Source organism: Acipenser ruthenus, chromosome 46 (genome assembly GCF_902713425.1).
Source record: "Acipenser ruthenus chromosome 46, fAciRut3.2 maternal haplotype, whole genome shotgun sequence".
Taxonomy (NCBI): domain Eukaryota; kingdom Metazoa; phylum Chordata; class Actinopteri; order Acipenseriformes; family Acipenseridae; genus Acipenser; species Acipenser ruthenus.
Window position 1 is genome coordinate 1,244,637 of NC_081234.1, and position 21,962 is coordinate 1,266,598.

The 21,962-nt window shown below is 40.7% G+C and overlaps 1 protein-coding gene across 1 annotated transcript in view; it reads left to right on the forward strand.

Annotated features, from left to right (window-relative positions):
- Window positions 1–2,534: 2,534 nt before the first annotated feature.
- The window catches only part of LOC117397691 (calsenilin-like), an 83,319-nt gene continuing 63,891 nt past the window's right edge, over window positions 2,535–21,962 (forward strand). The window contains exons 1-2 of the mRNA XM_059013535.1: window positions 2,535–2,780; window positions 9,828–10,002. Of these exons, the coding sequence (XP_058869518.1) occupies window positions 2,775–2,780; window positions 9,828–10,002 (181 nt within the window). The 5' untranslated portion in view covers window positions 2,535–2,774. The remainder of the gene's footprint in view (window positions 2,781–9,827; window positions 10,003–21,962) is intronic.

The following is a 21,962-nucleotide window of genomic DNA, read 5'->3' on the forward strand; positions in this document are numbered from 1 at the left end:
AAGCACAGTCAAATTGGTAAAGCATGCTATAAACTATACTCAGATATAAATACATTAATACATTTTATTTTTGTTTGTTTTTGCTTTGTATTTTGGTGTTTTAACCCCTATTAACAGCAACATGAATTATTAGCATAAGAGCTTGGGAATAAAGTTAAACTGCATAAATCACTGTGCAAATGTGCATCTGTCAGCCTTTAAAAAGAGTTCCATTGATCTGATTGCAAATAAGAAATACAGAGTTTTCTATAGAACTGTACTGGGGAAATGAAAGACCGAGCGACTCCAAGACAGGCAGCACATAGAACAACAGATAATTACGTCTGTATGTATATTTACTGCTAATTAATCTTTCAGCCCAGTCGGTAACTGGTGTCTTGCCTTGATCAATGGCAGAGGGAAAAATCAATCTGGGCTGCTTGTTTTCTGATGAGAGCCCTGGAGCTTCAGTAAAGAAACACAAAAACAATCCTGCTGCAATCTCGCAGCTGGCAGGCAGCCTTGCGGAGCTGCTCTGGTTAGCTCTGAGAGGCTAAGCAACACGGGGGCTGGTCAATACCCTGGCTTTCCATGTTTTATCTTTAATATGCTTTCTATACCTCTCTGTGCTTTACAATGCTTCCCTATGCTTTACCAGACCTCTCTGTGCTTTACAGTGCTTCCCTATGCTTTACCAGACCTCTCTGAGCTTTACAATGCTTCCCTATGCTTTACCAGACCTCTCTGTGCTTTACAATGCTCCCCTATGCTTTACCAGACCTCTCTGTGCTTTACAATGCTTCCCTATGCTTTACCACACCTCTCTGTGCTTCACAATGCTTGCCTATGCTTTACCACACCTCTCTGTGCTTTACAATGCTTGCCTATGCTTTACCACACCTCTCTGTGCTTCACAATGCTTCCCTATGCTTTACCACACCTCTCTGTGCTTCACAATGCTTCCCTATGCTTTACCAGACCTCTCTGTGCTTCACAATGCTTCCCTATGCTTTACCAGACCTCTCTGTGCTTTACAATGCTCCCCTATGCTTTACCAGACCTCTCTGTGCTTTACAATGCTTCCCTATGCTTTACCAGACCTCTCTGTGCTTTACAATGCTTCCCTATGCTTTACCAGACCTCTCTGTGCTTTACAATGCTCCCCTATGCTTTACCACACCTCTCTGTGCTTCACAATGCTTGCCTATGCTTTACCAGACCTCTCTGTTCTTTACAATGCTTCCCTATGCTTTACCACACCTCTCTGTGCTTTACAATGCTTCCCTATGCTTTACCACACCTCTCTGTGCTTCACAATGCTTCCCTATGCTTTACCAGACCTCTCTGTGCTTCACAATGCTTGCCTATGCTTTACCATGCTTCCACGTTGCTGTATTACTTTGCTATGTGTTTACTGTGTATAAGGGAGTAGGGTAGTAACAGGTGCCTCTCTTTTCTCTCCGCATTTCAATTGGTCTTTCATGGTCTTGGTCCATCTGAACTTCATCAGCAACACTGCACCATATAACGCCTATCAAGACCAGGCCCCCTGTGACACCTGTGTCTGTGATCCGTGTAAGACACGCTTTACAGAACCGCTCTCCACAGTAGACAGTATTTCAGGTTCACCGAGGCTTTATTTCAATGATAACCCCGATGCCCTCAAACTCATGAAAGGTTTTAACTGCCTTGCCCCGTTATCTGGTAGGCGCGTGCGCTGCTACCTCTTTAATGAATGTCATTTTAAATTCGTTTGTCGACGGTCGAATAATGTTGAAGAACTGACCGTTTCTATTGAGAGTAGATCTAGAAGCGCACTCAAACAAACCGAACCGCTGTGTCATGTATTATTGACCTGTGTTGAGGTTTATAAATAGACTTACTGGATCTGTAGCGTCAATGGAGGGAGCGTTGCATTGGTTACGCGCTAAACTCTATTCTAACTCTATTCACAATGCCATTACGAATTTAAACTTTTATAAATAATTATTATCATTAAAAAGAAATGTCATAAAACAAACACGAAGGGGTCTTAACTTCAAAAACTCCCACATTTAATACGTGTCTATTATTAAGCTATTATACTCCGTTTTGAAGTTTACTTACTAATATTTTGTCAGTAATTTTAGGGTACGGTACTCAAACATAACTAATCGAATCGTAATTATTGCAATTAGCAGCAGTTGCTAGTTCTCACAAGGTATTGGGCTTGTTTAAGCGTTTCTTTATTATTATTATTATTATTATTATTATTATTATTATTATTATTATTATTATTATTATTATTATTATTATTATTATATTTCAGTTTCTGATAGTTTAAGGACAGCATTAGTGAGCAGTAGGCCCTACGAACAGACAAAATAAAAAGATACGCTGGGGTCAATCAAGAGTTAAATATTGAGGCGGGATACACTCTCCCTCTCTCTCTGTCTCTGACTTTAAAAGCCAGAGAAAAAGACTTAAAAATAAAACCGTTATCTCGCGTGCACTCAGCCGTCAAAACAGAAACGGTAAAGAAACCATTACCGGCTGCTCTCTCTCTCTCTCTCTCCCCCCCTCTCTCTCTCTCTCTCTCTCTCTCTCTCTCTCTCTCTCTCCCTCTCTCCCTCTCTCTCTCTCTCTCTCTCTCTCTCTCTCTCTCCTCTCACACACAGACTTACAGTCACAGAGACATAACACAGCTGCCGATTATTATTATTATTATTTTAATTAAAAGCCGTTGTTTTCTGCGCGTTCATCGTTCACTACATCTATATTTGGAGATAAGAATAAATCACAAGAACAACTCAACGATGCAGGTAATTAATGATCAACAATACTAGCATCATCGTTATTAATAGCTGTTAATGTATGTGTTTCTTTAATGCATTTTTATTTTGCTATTTCGTATTATTAATAAATGCATGTAGCCTGAATAATGTAGCATATATATATATATATATATATATATATATATATATGGCTGTGGTGGTGTGTACACTCAGGCTATATTTGGTATGTGGGTGTCACAGTCTTGAACGACTATATTAATAGCAACAGTGCCGTTATTTTGTGGGTGTCTTCTTTATAATTAAAAAAAGTAGCATTTCATCACCGATAGTAACTGCAAGTCATATCACATTTAGACGTGTCCCCTCCGTTAGTTAAGTTTATGACTTTTTTGAGAAACGAACTTGTTTTTCTCGGGTACGTACTGTCATATCAACGGGTGTTTATTATAACAGAGCGCGGTGTTTATTATGACAGAGCGCGGTGTTTATAATGTTTGCTACACTTTCCAAGCTGTTGTGAGTTGGGACTTTTTTGTTTTCACTGTGTTGCTGTCACTTTATCATCCGCTGTTGAAAATATGAGCTCTGTTTTTTTTTTCTATATACGTTTCCAGCAGTATAAAAACACCATTTGGAAGTAAAAAGGAAATCCCTACTCTCTCTGTGTTCTGCACTTTGATGCAGGTCCCAGGATGGAAATAATTGCACAGGAGTTTCACCCATTCCAGGTTTTACTACGAGCTTAACAGACGGAAGAAAAAAAAAACAGCAAAAATATTAACTGTGCAAAACACTGTTAAAACAAAGACGAATGTGGTTTTAACTCAAGCCCCTCACTCTCTGCAGGAAAATGACCCAGTAATGTGTCTGCCCAGGCTTATTATACCAACATTGATGAACTTGTGACCTGCCCAGCTTTGTCAGCTCCCTGCTCGGGTTCTTTACAGCAGGCAGGCTTTGTTCCTGGTCCGCTTTGTTTAACCTGCCGTTTCCACTGCCCGCCCCGCTGCTCCACCACCCCAGGGGTCTCTTGGCTCTGGCATGTAAACTGGGCGTCCCTTCCGTGTCTAGCTGCTGTTTGGCCCTTGCTAAATTATTTAAAGCAGCTTTTGCGTTTGCTTGAGCGCGGCATTGTTGACTGCGGCTGGGATTACGTTTTGATTATGGCAGTGATAGCTTTACAGCGTCTTTGTTAGAGTGCAAAATTACAGGGGCACGAAGAGTTTAAGGCTTTCACAGTTTGAAAGTCAACCAATCTGTAATGAACCACAATTATTATTATTATTATTATTAATTTCTTAGCAGACACCCTTATCCAGGGCGACTTACAAGATTGTTACAAGATATCACATTATTTTTTTTTACATACAGATACCCATTTATACAGTTGGGTTTTTACTGGAGCAATCTAGGTAAAGTACCTTGCTCAAGGGTACAGCAGCAGTGTCCCCAACCTGGGATTGAACCCACGACCCTCCGGTCAAGAGTCCAGAGCCCTAACCACTACTCCACACTGCTGTCACAATTAATATTGCTGTCGGTTTGATCCATTCCTGGTTTCACTAGGAGTTTAAAAGACACACCTGAGCTTGTTACCTCCATATTCTGTGGCTGATCAAGCCTGTATTAAAACCTGAATGGGTGAATCTGCTGTAATGGGAGTCTTATTAACATCCCTGAGGTTGCGTCCCTTGTGCTGTGAAAAGCCTCACTGTGCATCAAATTGAACCCAGGATTTATTTAGTTTCTCACAGTAAAACAGGATGATCCTGGGATAACCCAGGACAGGGGGAACCCCTAATCTCACTCCGTTAGAAACCAGTGGTGCCAGTATAGCTGACGGTTTCCAGTACACTGTATAATGCAGAGACTACATTCAGGACTGATGATCAGTGCATTTGTCTTGCAGTGGAGAACTGGTCTTGAAAACACAAGGCTTACCTTTATTGATCTATGTCAGTCGGTGTATGTGTGTATATGTATGTATACATATATAGTGTTTCTTTTTTCAGGGGACTTCTTTGACCTGAAAAAAGAAACAAGGATCAGGGGTCACAAATGGAGATTATATAAAGGGGCATTCAGAACAGAAAATAGGAGGCACTTTTTTACACAGAGAATTGTAAGGGTCTGGAACCAACTCCCCAGTAATGTTGTTGAAGCTGACACCCTGGGATCCTTCAAGAAGCTGCTTGATGAGATTCTGGGATCAATAAGCTACTAACAACCAAACGAGCAAGATGGGCTGAATGGCCTCCTCTCGTTTGTAAACTTTCTTATGTTCTTATGTTCTTATCCTAAAAATCACAAAAAAGCTTCAACATTCACAGCATCTTTAAAATCAAAGCACATGCTTCATTAGGGCACTTTCAGTAGTGGAAAGCTCAGTAGAGTAAATAAAGAGCTTTCAAGTTAAGGTGGGAAAAAGCAGTAACTATAGAACTATGGGCAATTGGGATATGCAAATATAAGCATTACAAGAGCCAATCAAATCGCGTGAAAGTTGCCGAAAGGCTTCCACATTCACAGTGTTTTAAAAGTCAAAGCACAGTAACTGTTGACATGTTTCGCCCTGCTTAGAATGTATGTACATATAATGTCTATTCATGTGTGTATGCATATATGTACTGTATGTATGTATGACTCATTTTTATGAAGGCGGTGTGGGTGGTTGTTTATCAAAGATTTCAAAACACAATAACTACCTTCACATTTCATGAATCATCCCCAAACATGTGTCACACGTAGGCTGCTTCATAGAGACCCCCTGATACACAGTACGCTTCAGGAAGAGAGCAGGCAGGGGTGCACAAAAAGCCCTGGTTCTAAAATAGAAGAGTTACAAACTCCTTCCCAGTGAAGTTGCCACGGCAACAGATCCTCGCAGAAGGAAGGAGTTGTGTGAGAAGGATTGCCTGTCTCAGCCCAGCTGTCTGTCCATTCACATGCTTTCAATCGACTTCAAATGCCAACCTAGAACACTGCCACCATACCCGAGACTAGCTAACAGATACAGGGGCTATTAATGAACTAGACAGGGACTGATCTGAAGACAGTTACTCTTGAATCGAATTATATTTAATTATATTAATCTGTCTAGTGTGTGTATATTATATATATATATATATATATATATATATATATATATATATATATATATATATATATATATATATATATGCATGAGAGTATATGTATGTATGTTTGTATGTGGTTGCTGTTGCATAGCAGTTTGATCCATTACTGGTTTTATAATAAGACACACCTGAGCTTGTTACCTGTACACCGTGGCTAATCAAGCTCATAATAAAATCTGGGACGGGTGAAACTGCTATGCAACAGGAGTCTTATTTCCATCCCTTCTGTCAAAACGGAATCGAAATAAATTATACAGCGGCCAAACAATGTGAAAGATACAAACTTCTTTTAATGGATTCTTCACAGATGGCACTTGTGTTTTCTAGTTTTCTTTGTCAAGTTGAATGTAAGGCTTGATTTATTATTATTATTTATTTATTATTTATCCAGGGCGACTTACAATTGTTACAAGATATCACATTATTTTTACATACAATTACATTATTTTTTACACATTATTTTTACATACAATTACCCATTTATACAATTGTGTTTTTACTGGAGCAATCTAGGTAAAGTACCTTGCTCAAGGGTACAGCAGCAGTGTTCCCCACCTGGGATTGAACCCGACCCTCCGGTCAAGAGTCCAAGAGCCCTAACCAATACTCCACACTGCTGCCCCTGAAGTGATTTGCAGCCTCGCTCCCTCCCTGCACACAAACACATATCTAGAACAAGACGCAGCCCCACACTGAAGCAGGCACGACACACAGATCAGTGTTGCGTGTTCAAAACATGTTGCACCATCGTGCTCTCAAACCACAAACAAAAAAATCATTTCTTCTTTTCACACACAGAGATGTGAAACTGATCTCAGGATCTGCTACATGCAAATATGTTGAAATATGAGCTCTAGTTTTTTCTATATACATTTCTAGCTGTATAAAAACCTTTTGGATGTAAAAAGGCAATACATTATTTTTCTGTTTTCTGCACTTTGATGCAGGTCCAGGGAAATAAGACTCCTATTGCATAGCAGTTTGACCCATTCCAGGTTTTACTAGGCGCTTGATCAGCCACAGTGTACAGGTAACAAGCTTAGGTGTGTCTTAGTAAACTCGTTGTAAAACCAGGAATGGATCAAACTGCTATGCAATGGGGGTCTTATTGCCATCCCTGGGCTTTATTAAAAAGGAAGTATATCTACCCTTTTTTTGATTTCTTACAGATTTTTTTAGTTTTTAGCAACATTTTCAAGAACATTAGTTTCTTCAATTTTCACTTGAATTTGAAGGTTTTCGTGAATTTTAATTAGTGGTAGACAGGTTCTCAACTGCAGAGAAACACACGCATACATTTCATATGTGGACAGACAGACAGACAGACAGACAGACAGACAGACAGACAGACAGACATCAGATTGTCTATAACTATTAGACACTAAAAAAAAAATGTGATAAATGAAATGACTAACATTTCGACTAGAAGTCTCTCTCAATGTTTTTCATGTCAAAGTTTATTACGTTTCTTTCAGTATTTCTAAAGAGAGACAGATCGGTCGAGATCTTTTCTATTTCAATCAGCTCTGGAATCAGACAATAAACTCAGTCCACATAATATACACTTCTAGATCATCTGACTTTTCTAACAGTTCTGTCCTTTGCCCCTCGTTGGATTATGGATCTCAATGCTTTTATTTTGTCATCCTCAACATTTCAGTTGTATTTGAAAGCCATTGTGAAGAGTCTACATTGTCTCCCTTCTTTTAATAATGCATATTGACTGATATCCCTATTCACAATAGAATTCCATACACATTTCTAGTTGTGTTTGAAACCTTTTTCAATTAGCTTCTTGCTGTTGAATACTAAAGTGCTCTCGATTGTATGGATTATTTTATTGACGATGGCTCTCTGTCCGATATTGGATTAGGCTGCTGATAATTGCCCCCGTACGGGTTGATTTCAGTGACACCAGGGAGGGTTAAGGCAAAGGGGATTGGCTGGGAGAGAACGTCAGGGCGAGGTGGCTGCAGGTACAAGCCGCTCGCTCTCCTGTGGTCACTGAAGAGAGAAGAGGCTCCAGCCCCTGAGGTGAAGCTCCCAGTGCAGTGACTGAGAGGCACTGAGAGCTCTGTGAGGGAATTGAAGAGCCCTTGACTCAGTGAGATCAATCGGGGAGAGAGAGAGAACAAGTGAGGGGCCGTTCAAAGAGAAATCACCTAGAACTGAAGTGTCTGACAGCACTGAGAGCCCTGTGATAGCTGAGAAAATAGCGTGCTGGAAAATGAATGCACATGGGTGTATGTATGTATGTATGTATCTATCTATCTATCTATATATCTATGTATATACACAGCAGACATACCGCTCTGACCACATGTTTTGCTTCACCCTCTAGAATGAACACATTGTGCTTCATAAAGTCGAATGAAACCTGCTGATTAATGTTATGTTAACATATTGAATTACACACCGCTTTGTAGTTTTCCATATACTTAACGAAAAACTGACAAAAATGGAAACGTGACATTTTGAAATCTATCATGAAATACTGTATACTGTTATGCCTTCCAGTAGACTTCTGCGACATCATTTTAGGGTTTATTTGATTGTATGATAAATAAAAAAATCTAAATTTTGTTCATATAGTAAAAATAAAAGATGTCTCAATCCTAAAATTCTAGGTGATGCAAAACTTTTGGCCATAGATAGCTGTAGATAGATACGTGGAGTGTCGCAGAGTGGAGTGTCGTATGATGCAATTTTAAAGTCATTTATAAACAGAAAAAAAATGTATTGGACTTGCCTTTCCTATACTACGAGAGCTGACAGGAGCTGAGACACATACTGAGACACACACACACACACATAGCACATACACACACACACACACATAGCACACACACTGAGACACACACATGCTGACACACACATAGCACACACACACACTGACACACACATTGCACGCACACACACACTGACACACACACACTGAGACACAGACACACGCGTAGTACGCACACTGAGACACACTCGCACACTGATATACACATAGCACACACACACACACTGACACACACAGAGACACACACATAGCACTCACACACACATAGTGCACATTGATTGTCTGTTAAGTGCAGTTTAGCTAGCAGTTCTGAAATCTTAAAACAATAACAATAATAATAAAATCAATGTTGATTTCATTTCACACTTACAATGAGCATGACCGCTGTCTCTGCATTCTGAGAAAACAGGAAATAAAGACGCGTTCGTAAGGGTATGAAACCCATTTTCTTTATTAGATTCCATTCCACACCATTTCCATTCCTAATACATTTGTTCTTCTTTAAAGGTCTCTGGGGTGCAACACTATAAAGCTTCCCATCTCATACATGGTGCTCCACACCAAATAGCGCCCCCTACCCCCCTCTATTGCTAATTAGCATATTATTGCAAGTCCTGTATGCAGTGCATGGGTTTAGATACTTTACATGCCTTTTTAAATCACAACTGCTGTACAGAAACGTTTTTTTTTAAGTTGAGAAAATGTTTTTTGTACTACCACAGATTTTGCTTTTGCGCTTGCTTTAAAATAGGATCCCTGTTTTTTAAAGTGTTAAAAAATAACATCAAAAGCAGGGCAGAAGTATCTAAAGGTCTCTCAGAGGTCGGAATACGACTCCTATTGTATAGCAGTTGCACCCAGTCCAGGTTTTACTATGGGCTTGATTAGCCACAGTGTATAGGTAACAAGCTCAGGTGTGTCTTATTAAACTGGTAGCAAAACTAGGAATAGATCAAACCGCTATGCAATGGGAGTCTAATTTCCATCTCTGATTCTGCACTTACAATGAGGTGTCTGGCTGCAATATATTGTGCAGATATCTCTGCTACCTTCTTCTTTTCCCCTAAAAAGACTACATCTCTCTCTCTCTCTCTCTCTCTCTCTCTCTCTCTCTCTCTCTCTCTCTCTCTCTCTCTCTCTCTCTCTCAGGACAACGGGAAGGAAGTGGATGGCAGTCTCCTAGGAGACGCCAATGGGGTGGAGCCGAGCCCAGGGGGGCACAAGGACGGTGTGAAATGGCAGAAGCCCCGTCTCTCCAGGAAAGCGCTAATGAAATGCTGCCTGGTCAAGTGGATCATCGACAGCACCGCCTCCCAGGGGCCAGGTAGGGGGCGCTGTGGGGAGAAAGGGGGAGGGAGGTGGAAAGGTGGACGTATGCAATTTTCACTGACGTTGCAAGGTTGTGGCTCCATTCCATTACCATGGTTAAAGGCAATGCGTGGGGGCAGAGATGCTTGGCACTCAGAATCACCTTTAAAAAGTATTGATCGGCAGGTATTATATAAAGAAATACCTTTTAAAGAACAGCTGTCCTTCCCTCACCTTTACAATGCAGTACCACTCAATGGCAGTTCACTTCCGCTCTGAGTGTTTTAAAAGCCGACTGGAAGCGCATTCTCTCGTCCTGGGTGCTGGCGTATTGTAGTAATGGATGGGTTTATTTAATACCTGCAGATTTTTAAATACTTCTTGAAGCATCAGCACACCCTAATATTTATACACATGCTTTACTACAGCTATGGCCAAAAGTTTGAGACATAATTATTAAAATGATATCACAAAAGCCTACCAGAAGCTGTAATAGTAGTGCAGTATTTCATGTTAGATTTCGAAATGTCACATTTTTAAATTTTTGTCCGTATATTGAAAACTACAAAGCGCCGTGCAATTCAATATGTTAACATTATTCAGCTGGTTTCATTCGACTTCATGAAGCACAATGAGTTAATTCTATAGGGTGATGCTAAACTTTTGGCCATAGCTGTACACATTAACACAACACGTTGACTAAAGGCCAAATTAAACCTTTAAAATTAGACTTATAATAGATTTTGCTTTTAAACAGTCCTGCGTGCAAGCCCACACACCTATATTACACATACAAGCCCACTCACATTACATGAGACTCCCATTGCATAGCAGTTTGATCCATTCCTGGCTTTACTATGAATTTAATAAGACACACCCGAGCTTGTTACCTATACACACTATTACTAATCAAGCTCATAATAAAACCTGGAATGGATCAAACCGCTATGCAGAAGGACGCTTATTTCCTTCCCTTTAGCTTTAAGTCTTAAAGAGTAAGTTTAACATTTTAACCACCTCCCATTGTCCTGTGTGTTTTTTTAACTGAAATACGAATAAATAAAAAGCAGGTGGTGAAGTACAGTGTTAATGATACATTGTACTGCCCTGACCTCCCCACTCTCATTCCTCTAGAGATGATGTGTGGAGTTTTTATTACTCAGCCTGTCTTGCATTAGCATTCTGCAAGTCTTATTCCCATCCCGGTGAGCTCACGCTAATAGGAAAGACATACTAGAGCCTGGACTGTCTTAGAAAAGAGTTAGAGAACGAAAATCTCTCACAAATCCAATTCCACGGCTTTAATGAGATCCTTTATCAGTGTTCCTGTCGCCACGTCCCATTGCAGTGCACAGCAGTGCACATTCATAAGCAGCTCCTCTCCCATGCCTCTCTTCAGCCTATACCAGACACAGGCGCTGGGATTATATGTGAAACAGGGCTGTGTAATACACCGATTTGGTTCAGCGGCAGTATTGTTATTGTGTCTGTGAGTCAATCTGCTACAGATGGGTCTATCAATGCCTGTAAGTGGACACTGGTGTATAATAGTCTCAAGTGGGTGCTTATGCAGTTTAGGGGTCCACTTAACTTGGGGTTAATAGAGGTACCAGATGCTATTTTTGTTTCCAGATCTAATGTACTGCCCTTGATTTACAGCACCTCCCATATATGCTCTGGTTCCTCTGTGTGTAGATCAGGGTTTCGTGTCTTATTGCTGGTGTCAGCAGCTGCATGCCCACCTTTGCCTCGTCGTGTTTTAACATAATCTTCAGGTTTGAACAATACCAGCAGGGAGCAGACTAATCTGGTGAACAGGAGCGACCACGCTGTTGCTGTTAAAAACGTTTGGGGTGCATTAAATACATCGTTACAGTACACTTTCTGTCATTCAAGGAAAGCATTTGTTTTTTGTATTGTGCATGTTATGTATATGGAATAATTTTTTGCAACAACCAAAAAAAAAAAGGTTATTTGCAAACTGTATGATTCTCGCCTGTCAGACAAAAAGTTACCGGATCTGGAAGCACGTACTAACCCCTGCTCATACCCCAGCGTGTGCTCGGTTCATCCGGGTAAAACAAGCCCCCCCCCCACGAATAATAAAAAGTCTGATCAGACTTCAATCAATGGGATCAATCGCTGAGAAGCAGGCGGTGCTGTGCTGTGAATGGGAGCCTTTGTGACGTTTATTGTTAACTGAAACTGTATCACGTCATGTTATCATCTCAGGGTCACAGGACCTGGGATCCCTTAAAAATATGGCAGAGAGCGATTCCAGGTGTGCAATACGTACAGGTGTATAATATGGAGACGTGTCGACAGCATTCTCACTCAGGAATTCTAAAATAAAGCTATTTGACTTTTTTGTTCTTGTTTTCCCCTTGCATGTCCAGGCGAGACTGTCTCCTGTGCTGTAAGTTTGGCACTTTTGGGGGACAGCAGCACCTCTTGGTCAGGAGTAGTCTCTCTTATTCCATTAGAGACAGGGTCCACTGCACATGTTATCCATACACTGTACTGTACTGCGCTGCCTAGCTGATGTACTGCCCCTCTTCCCTCTTCCCGCCCCCTGCCCCCCCCCGTGTCTGTGTACTTCACTCTATCTTGTCAGCATCTACTAGTATATGTATTGTAGTAGGAAATAGGAATATTTGGGGATAGTTAAAGTTGCTGGCCAGTAAAAGCCATTATCATCATGTTTAGTTAGAGTCCAAGCTATTATTTTCTTTACCGTTGTGCCTATAACTGTTTAACTGTAAAGGCTACAGGTACATGTTGTACATGAAATGAATGTGCACACACTAGGCTTCCATAAAAAAAAGAGTGAAATAGTCTGAGACTCACCCTGTTTAGTACAGAGAAAATGAGACGCTTTTTATAAAGAAAAACAACAACATTATTTATTGTTTATACAATTTCTTTCAGCATGGTCAGCTCAAATCTGACAGTGTGCAATGAAACGTCAACATGTAGGGAACATGGGAAAAAATTGAACAAATTGGATAATAAATAAAGAAATTATAGCCGTATATACAAAAGGGACCAAACCAAAAAAAAAAAAAAAACTGAACAATTGAAAAATGTGCAAAAGTAAAAAAAAGATCATACTAAGAGTGTGAGGATGTCTATTTAAATAACCTTTAAAAACACTATGTTTAAATGGTTTAATTAGTCTTCTCGATTATTTAACAATGTGTCCAGGTTTGACACTTTTTATGCAGTGCTGCGGGCTCCTGGTGCAAAGACTGAACTCGATGCTCCTCATTTATTACAGCAATAGCGACAATGCCAGCAACAGAGGCAGCATTACCCATACATGCTACAAGAGCAGCAGCGCACAAATCCGTGTTTACAATGACAATGTGCAGCTCCTATGGAGAACGCAGACCCGTCAGGGCAGACCTGACCTGTCAGAAAACTATCATGGGAAAAGGCTTCCTTAAACATTACTACATCATTTGAGTATCACTTCAGACTCCCTAATGAGCCGTGAACGAGGGGATAACAAGCCACGAATTGCGTCAAATCCTCTGTTTTCAGAATCTGTGGTGTTTCATACTAAACTCTTTTGTTGTATAGTCGGTGTGTAAGAAACGTTTTGTGTATCGCAACTTTCATTATACGTGTGTTAAATGTCCCTTATTAAGACATTTCGGCACCGACAGCTTTGAGTATATAGAGCCCACTGTACTAACACATGCCTGTTACATCCTGGCTTTAATGTAGATCATTATTAAACAACTTAATTTGTTTAAACCTTATTTAAGCTCTTATCAGAAGATACAATCAGGAGTCTGTGTGGTCCAGTGGTTAAAGAAAAGGGCTTGTAACCAGGAGGTCCCTTGTTCAAATCCCACCTCAGCCACTGACTCATTGTGTGGCCCTGAGCAAGTCACTTAACCTCCTTGTGCTCCGTCTTTCGGGTGAGACGTAGTTGTAAGTGACTCTGCAGCTGATGCATAGTTCACACACCCTAGTCTCTGTAAGTCGCCTTGGATAAAGACGTCTGCTAAATAAACAAATAATAATAATCAGTTGCTCATTTTGACCCTTTCGACGACGCTGTCTATATATGAGAGACTGCGGTGTGTTCATTTGGCTTTGGCCAGTTTATCTACATTTTGTATAGGCAAACCTAACTAGTAATATGTGATTGTAATAAAGTGTGGACTGCATTTATTCTTTTTTAAATGACAGATGAATTGCTTATTAAAACGTTGCACCCTCGTTTGCATGCAGTTTCTTCGTTCTGCATACAAACACCTACATTAAACCAATTTTACTACTAAATGACTAGCAGGGATCACTCGAAATCTTAAAGGGGAAGAAAATGTCAGGGAAAAAGAGCAACCCAAACTCTAATAATAATATTCAATTTATATTTACTAACCCCTAAAAAGGAAATATTTAATATACAGTTGTAGTCAAAAGTTTACATACCCCAGTGGAAATTTGTAATTTCTACACATTTCTTGAAAACAAATAATTATAGGAAAAGTCTTGCTTTTGTAGATGAGGAAAAAAAGTTACAAGAAATAGATGTCTACAAGTATTTATTTCAGCAATTTTTTTGCAAAACTCCAAACATGCTAATTCAAAAGTATTCATACCCTGACAAGGAAAATGAAGTTAATAACTAGTTGAGGCACCTTTAGCAATAAGAACCTCTTTTAAACGATTAAGATATTTGTCAACGCAACGCAACGCAAAATTGGTCCAGTTCATTCAAATTCCGAGGACTTCTCTCGTGCACAGCCTTCTTCAACTCGTACCAAAGATTCTCAATCGGATTTAGATCGGGACTCTGACGAGGCCATTCCAGAACCTTGATTTTATTCTTCTTTAACCATTCTGAAGTAGATTTTGACGTGTCCTTTGGGTCGTTGTTTTGTTGGAACGTCCAGTTGCACTTTAAACCAAGTTTTGTAACAGAGGGTTTCGGATGATTGGTCAGTATCGCTTGGTATGCTATGGAATCCATTTGACCATGTATTGGAACTAACTTTCCTGTGCCATTAGAGGAAAAACAGCCCCATAGAAGGATAGTACCACCTCCATGCTTGACAATAGGTATGGTGTTCTTTTCTTTGTATGCCTCACCAGGCTTTCTCCATACGTTACAACGTTTAACCAGAACTCATATCCATCATTCAAATGCTGTTTTGCAAACTTCTAAGCGATTATCCTTGTGACATTTTCCCAAGAGTGGCTTTTTCCTTGGCCTGTGGCCATTGAGACCTTCACCATGCAATACTCGACCTATGGTTGAAAAGGAAACCCCAGTCTCACTTGCAGCCAATTCACTTTGAATATCTTTGGCAGTCAGTCTCGGATTGTTATTAACCTTCCTCACAATTCTTCTACTTGTTCTTGGTGAAAGAACCTTCTTTCTTCCAGACCGAGGGAGCGTTGTGACAGTACCACGAGTCTTGTACTTCTTGATAATAGAAACAATAATTGAAATTGAGAAACTCAAATGCTTGGAAATCTTCTTGTACCCTTCTCCAGCTTTATGACAATAAATCATTTTCTGCTTAAGGTCTTCAGATAGCTCTTTACTTTTTCCCATATTGACTTATTGGTAATGACAGCAATCATCCTATGCCTTTTATACTCTCTAAGAATGTTCACCTACAATCCAGCATTTTCTAGACTATTCTAGAATTAAGAACATAAGACCATAAGAAAGTTTACAAATGAGAGGAGGCCATTCGGCCCATCTTGCTCGTTTGGTTGTTAGTAGCTTATTGATCCCAGAATCTCATCAAGCAGCTTCTTGAAGGATCCCAGGGTGTCAGCTTCAACAACATTAAAATTAGGTTCTGCATTATCATATTGATATTTCTAGCATCTTGTAGACAATACTATCATAGCATCAAAGGGTATGAATACTCTTGAATTAGAATTTTTGGAGTTTTGCAAAAACATTGCTGAAATAAATAATTGTAGACATCTCATTTCTTGTAACTTTTTTTTTCCTGATCCACAAAAGCAAAATTTTTGCTGCAAAAGATTTTTCCTAAAATTCATTGTTTTTGAGAAATTTCTAGAAATTATAAATTAAGTTCTTAACTAAAGCTACTTGTTCACAGTTAAAAAAATAAACTACCCCTTAAAATGCAGCATGGTTGAGTAACTCCCTTATACACGGCTTATTTTCAAATAAAAAAATACAGAGCGTTTTATTCATTCTGCTATTTTTCAGTTTCCATTTGAAAATAAGTAATTTAATCGAGCGCATCTTTAAACAATGAAAGTAAATAGCTCAGTAAAGTCTTCTTTTTTAGGATGGCTAATTGCTGATCCAGGGGACACAGCCAAAGGCTTCAGCACTCACTGCAGAGTCTCAATAAGACATGTAAAAACAGCGAAACACATTAACAATGCTGCTCCACATTCTGCCTTGAATAAACTAACAAACTGCTTGCAACTAGCACCCGTGTAGGAGGTTAGTGACAGAAAGAGAAGGGAGAATTGAAACGAGCCATTTCCACGATGGATTGCTGGTGTGAGATCGTCAAAGACATTGTAAATGACACAAACTGAACTGATCTCAAAGACATGCAGCTGCACAGAACATGGTGCGCAGCGCTGATGAATTCAGTCCTGGGCCATGCTTTTGAATTTTGAATTTTTTTTTATTATGGTTTCTTTCAGGAAGAAGCAGGCAGGTTTTTGTAATAGTATCTGACAGGCATGCACACACAGGCATGCACACACACAGAGCATACACACACACAGAGCATAGACACACACACAGCATACACACACACACACAGCATACACACACACAGAGCATAGACACACACACAGCATAGACACACACACACACACACAGCATAGACACACACACAGCATACACACACACAGAGCATAGACACACACAGAGCATACACACACACACACAGCATACACACACAAAGAGTATAGACACACACAGAGCATAGACACACACAGCACACACACACACACAGAGCATAGACACACACAGCGTAGACACACACACACAGCATACACACACACAGAGCATAGACACACACACACAGCATAGACACACACACAGCATACACACACAGACACACACAGAGCATAGACTTACACACACAGCATACACACACACAGCATACACACACACACAGCATACACACACACAAAGAGTATAGACACACACACACACAGAGGAGTCACACACACAGAGTATAGACACAGACACACAGAGGAGACAGGAAAGGGAAGAGGAGCAAAGGACAGGGAAGTGAATGGAGAAAGAGAGGGGTTACAGTAATTTACACTTGAGTAAAAAGCTTTGAAAATCAGCCACTTGATTATAAATCTGCTCAGTCAGTGTTGTGCTGCCACCTGGTGTCAGGAATAGGAACATCAACCCCTCATGGCTAGAGAGCAGCAGAACGAAGAAAAAAGGTCTTTATCTCCCTCTAGTGGGCGATTTGTGGAACTGTTGTACTGTGGATACTTCTTCAGATGCCAGCTCCAAGAGGGAAACAGGGATACATGTGAGTTTTATCCCCTGGGCTAAAACATACCTTCTAACTAGATTCTGTGATGTTGTGCTTTTATTTACCTTTTTTGATCTCATCCCAAAATAGGGACCCTTATACACTGACCGTGTCTGTCCGTCTGTCACACTTTTACATTACATCCCGGGAGAGCATGATACCTGCCTTCATGACCACACCTGTGTCATGCACTCCTACCCAGGTGTTGAGTGAATACTGTATTGGAGAAATGTGTTTGTGATGTAGAGCATTCTGTGCAATTTACCATTTTCAGCTTAAACCAGGGATGGAAATAACTCCTGTTGCATAGCAGTTTGATCCATGTTACTATGTGTAACAGGGGAGCTCTGTGCTGACTGTCTGGCGCATACGTGGTTCAGCAGGAAGAGGGCAGTCATGGCAGTGAGACACGGAGAGGTGAGTGAGGGGTGTGGTCTCTCCCTCTCTCTGAGTGGTTGGGAGGCGGGCCTTGGGGCCTGTCGGGCCTGTCGTTCTTCTGCCCATTCAGGAAGAACGACAGCGGGAGTTCTGTTCATGAACTTGAATTGGAAAAAACAAACAAACAAACCAAAAAAAACCCTTACAGAACGGCAGTGTCCGGAGCGAGAGGAAAAGACAGACAAGCATGGCTAAAGAAGACTGCTGAAAGCTGCCATAACTGTTTGCATTTACATACCAGAGTTAGGGGGAATACCTGGGCCACCCCACAGAGTACTGTGAGGGAATACCTCAGTGTAGGTTGGAGACCCGAGCTGACCGGTTTAGCGGCAGTGGGGGACACTGCACAAAGCAGCACCTTTTATTTTGTAGTTTTATTACTGTGTTTTATTTCCCCTTTTTCTTTGTGCTTTTTGTTTTCACTATTATTTTGAGCACCTGTTTGTGTGTTACGACCTACCAACCTTTTTTACCATTGCTGGTATTAGGTTGTGCTCTGCAGCAGTACCACAGTGCCACCTTGTGGTGAAAATAAATCAGTGTGCCAAGCGGCCTTTCAAATAAAACCTTCTGTCTCCCGTGTGTGTCAGTGAATTGCCCACCACGCTTCCATACTATGCTAAATAAGACACACCTGAGCTTATTACCTATACCCAATCAAGCTTTTAGTAAAACCTGGAATGGGTGAAACTGCTATGCAGTAGGAGTCTTATTTACATCCCTGGTAAATTAATAGCAGCTCAGACAGTTAAACGGACAGACAGCCTCCACAGCCCAGATTATGATGCACTCAATAACCTGTGTTATTGAGTCCTCAGCCAGTTACAACTGGACTAGCGATTCTCTCTATATCAGTAAGTTAAAATGTAAGTGTGACATACCGACAGACAGACAGCCAGCCCTAGACTCTGATACACTCAAGACTTGTGCTAGCTGGTAGAATAGCTTTAGCAAGTTTCATCGCAGTTGGACCAGTGACTCTAGAGTACATAACTCTAAAATGGCATTCAGACAGTCGCACAAGATTGTATGCCTCTCCTTTATCGCTAGGCAGAGATATTCATTAATCATGCTCAACATGTATAGTGACTCCAATCAGAGTGTTTTGTCCTTTTTCTCCTGCACTGATGCACAGTCTCTCCGGTTCGTCAGGGAGGTGCTGTGTGCCTCTGAGTGGCACAGTATGGTGGTTGCTTTGCAGTAAATATCTATCCTGTGAGTGCTCTGGCCAGTAGCTCTGCTGCTCTATAAGAGGAGTCTGGTTGAGTAATTGCAGAGACTTCTATAAATAGCGACAAATTGCTGCTGGATCAGTTGCGGTCTGAAAGCCATGATTGTATTAGCAGGAAGCGTGAGAGAGCGCTCAGAGTGCGGTCACAGTGTGTTTGGGTTTCAGAAGCCGCGGGGAACCCCATTAGCACTGTGTTAGCGGGTATGGGAGCGAGAGAGAGCAATGTAATGCGATGTTTTAGTACCCCATATGAGAGAGAGAGAGAGAGAGAGAGACTAGAACTACCATTGCATATAGACCTTGATCTATAGAGAGAGATGGATACACAACACTCTCTTATACAATGGGATTAAACTAGCTACATACACCCTTCAGAACACGTTATTGAGAGTCTCAGAATATGGGGCTGTCTGAGACAGCAATTTCACCCGTCCCGTGTTTTATAAAACCAGCAATGGATCAAACTGCTATGCAACAGGAGTCTTCATCCCTGGACAGTAATTGGTGCATAGAGGTAGGGAGGCGATTGTGATGACAAATTGTTCAAGTTCATCCCAGACGTGCTGGATCGAGATTCAGGGATCAAAAGTCTATAAACCTCCACTGTTTGTTTTCAAATAGTGGAGGTATATATGCACACACACACACATATATATATATATATATATATATATATATATATATATATATAATTAACATTTCTTGGGGCGGGTTCTTTGTAAGGCTGGGATTACACACAGGCTTTGACAGAGGATGAGGGGCTTTGGTGTTCTTTGCAAATGTTCTTTACAAACGTTAAACAAAACAAACAAAATAGTCAATCAACCAAACAGGCAGAGGTGTTTCAGTCTCTTCGTGGGTTCAGGCCGGGTTCATTACCGTGGGTAGTTTTCATACAGAAGTATGGTCCTAGTGCCGTTCGGGTTCTCCAGTCAGTCCTAGTTCGTCGTCGTTGGGTGTTCAATCCTTGATGTAATTTTCCTTTTCTTTCTTTCTCCAAAACTCTCCTCCAAAGTATTTTCTCTCCCCCTCCTATTCCTATTCCTCTCCTCTATTCCTATTCCTATTCCTCTCCTCTATTCCTGTTCCTATTCCTATTCCTATTCCTCCATTCCTATTCCAATTCCAATTCCTCTATTCCTATTCCTCTCCTCTATTCCAATTCCTCTATTCCTATTCCTCTATTCCTATTCCTATTCCTCTATTCCTATTCCTATTCCTATTCCTATTCTTCTATTCCTATTCCTCTATTCCTATTCCTATTCCTATTCCTATTCCACTATTCCTATTCCTCTATTCCTATTCCTATTCCTATTCCTCTATTCCTATTCCTCTATTCCTATTCCTCTATTCCTATTCCTATTCCTCTATTCCTATTCCTATTCCTCTATTCCTATTCCTCTATTCCTATTCCTATTCCTATTCCTCTATTCCTATTCCTCTATTCCTATTCCTCTATTCCTATTCCTATTCCTATTCCTCTATTCCTATTCCTCTATTCCTATTCCTATTCCCCTATTACTATTCCTCTATTCCTCTCCTCTATTCCTATTCCTCTATTCCTATTCCTGTATTCCTATTCCTATTCCTCTCCTCTATTCCTATTCCTCTATTCCTATTCCTATTCCTCTATTCCTCTCCTCTCCTCTCCTCTATTCCTATTCCTATTCCTCTATTCCTATTCCTATTCCTATTCCTATTCCTATTCCTCTATTCCTCTCCTCTATTCCTATTCCTATTCCTATTCCTTCACCTGACAGGACCAAAAGACAACAAAAGAAAGCCCAGGGTGCGGTTAAGTAGAGCAACCTGATTGGCATCACCTGCCTGCAGACTTACCGTGATTACACCTGGAGACAGGTGTGGCTGTTCTGCTGCAGTGTGGAAGTTTCCACTGAGCTGTCCGTGGTCCTGACTCTGTGGAATCCTTTGTGTTGCTGTCCGTGGTCCTGGCAGAAGGCACAGATGTTGTTATCCATCCATCAACAGTCCAAAGCACCTTTGACCATTGTTCCATAATCCAGTTTGTGCATATTTGAGCCTTTTAGTCTTGTTCCCCTTTTTTAACAGAGGTATTCTTACTGCAACACATCCTTTAAGTCCTGATTTCAAGAGTCACCTTCGTACTGTTGATTTGATGGACAACGACACCTGTGACTCCTGCCAGTTCTGTTGTCAATTCAACGCTTGCCTTCTTTCTATTCCTTAAGGATATTATCTTCAAGTATTGCTCATCCTTGTTAGACAGCTTTTTGAGTCTTCCAGTCCTGGGTTTGTCAATTACAGATGATGTTTCTCTGTACTTGTTGATTATGCTTCGGATACCACACCTTGAAAATCGAGCGATGCAAGCTATTTCACTCAATATTTATACACACACTAGACAGATTAATATACAGTTAAAGAGTAACTGTCTTCAGATCAGTCCCTGTCTAGTTCATTAATAACCCCTGCATCTGTTAGCTAGTCTTGCAAAGTGAATGTAGTTTGAAACATTTGTTGAAATCTTTGATAAACAACCACCCACACCGCCTTCATAAAAATGAGTCGATTTGAACTACATACATTCATACAGTACATATATGCATACACACACGCACATGCATACACACATGTATATACATACATGTAGAGAGCACAGGTCACAGATTCTGCTTCGTTGGTGAGATCTGGTGAGAAGCTTTAGCACTGTGAATGCAGATACCCGGCTGTTTTGTGTAACTATGCATGGTTGCTGGTTCCTGTTACAAAGACACACATACAGACAACAGGGATGGGAATACGGCT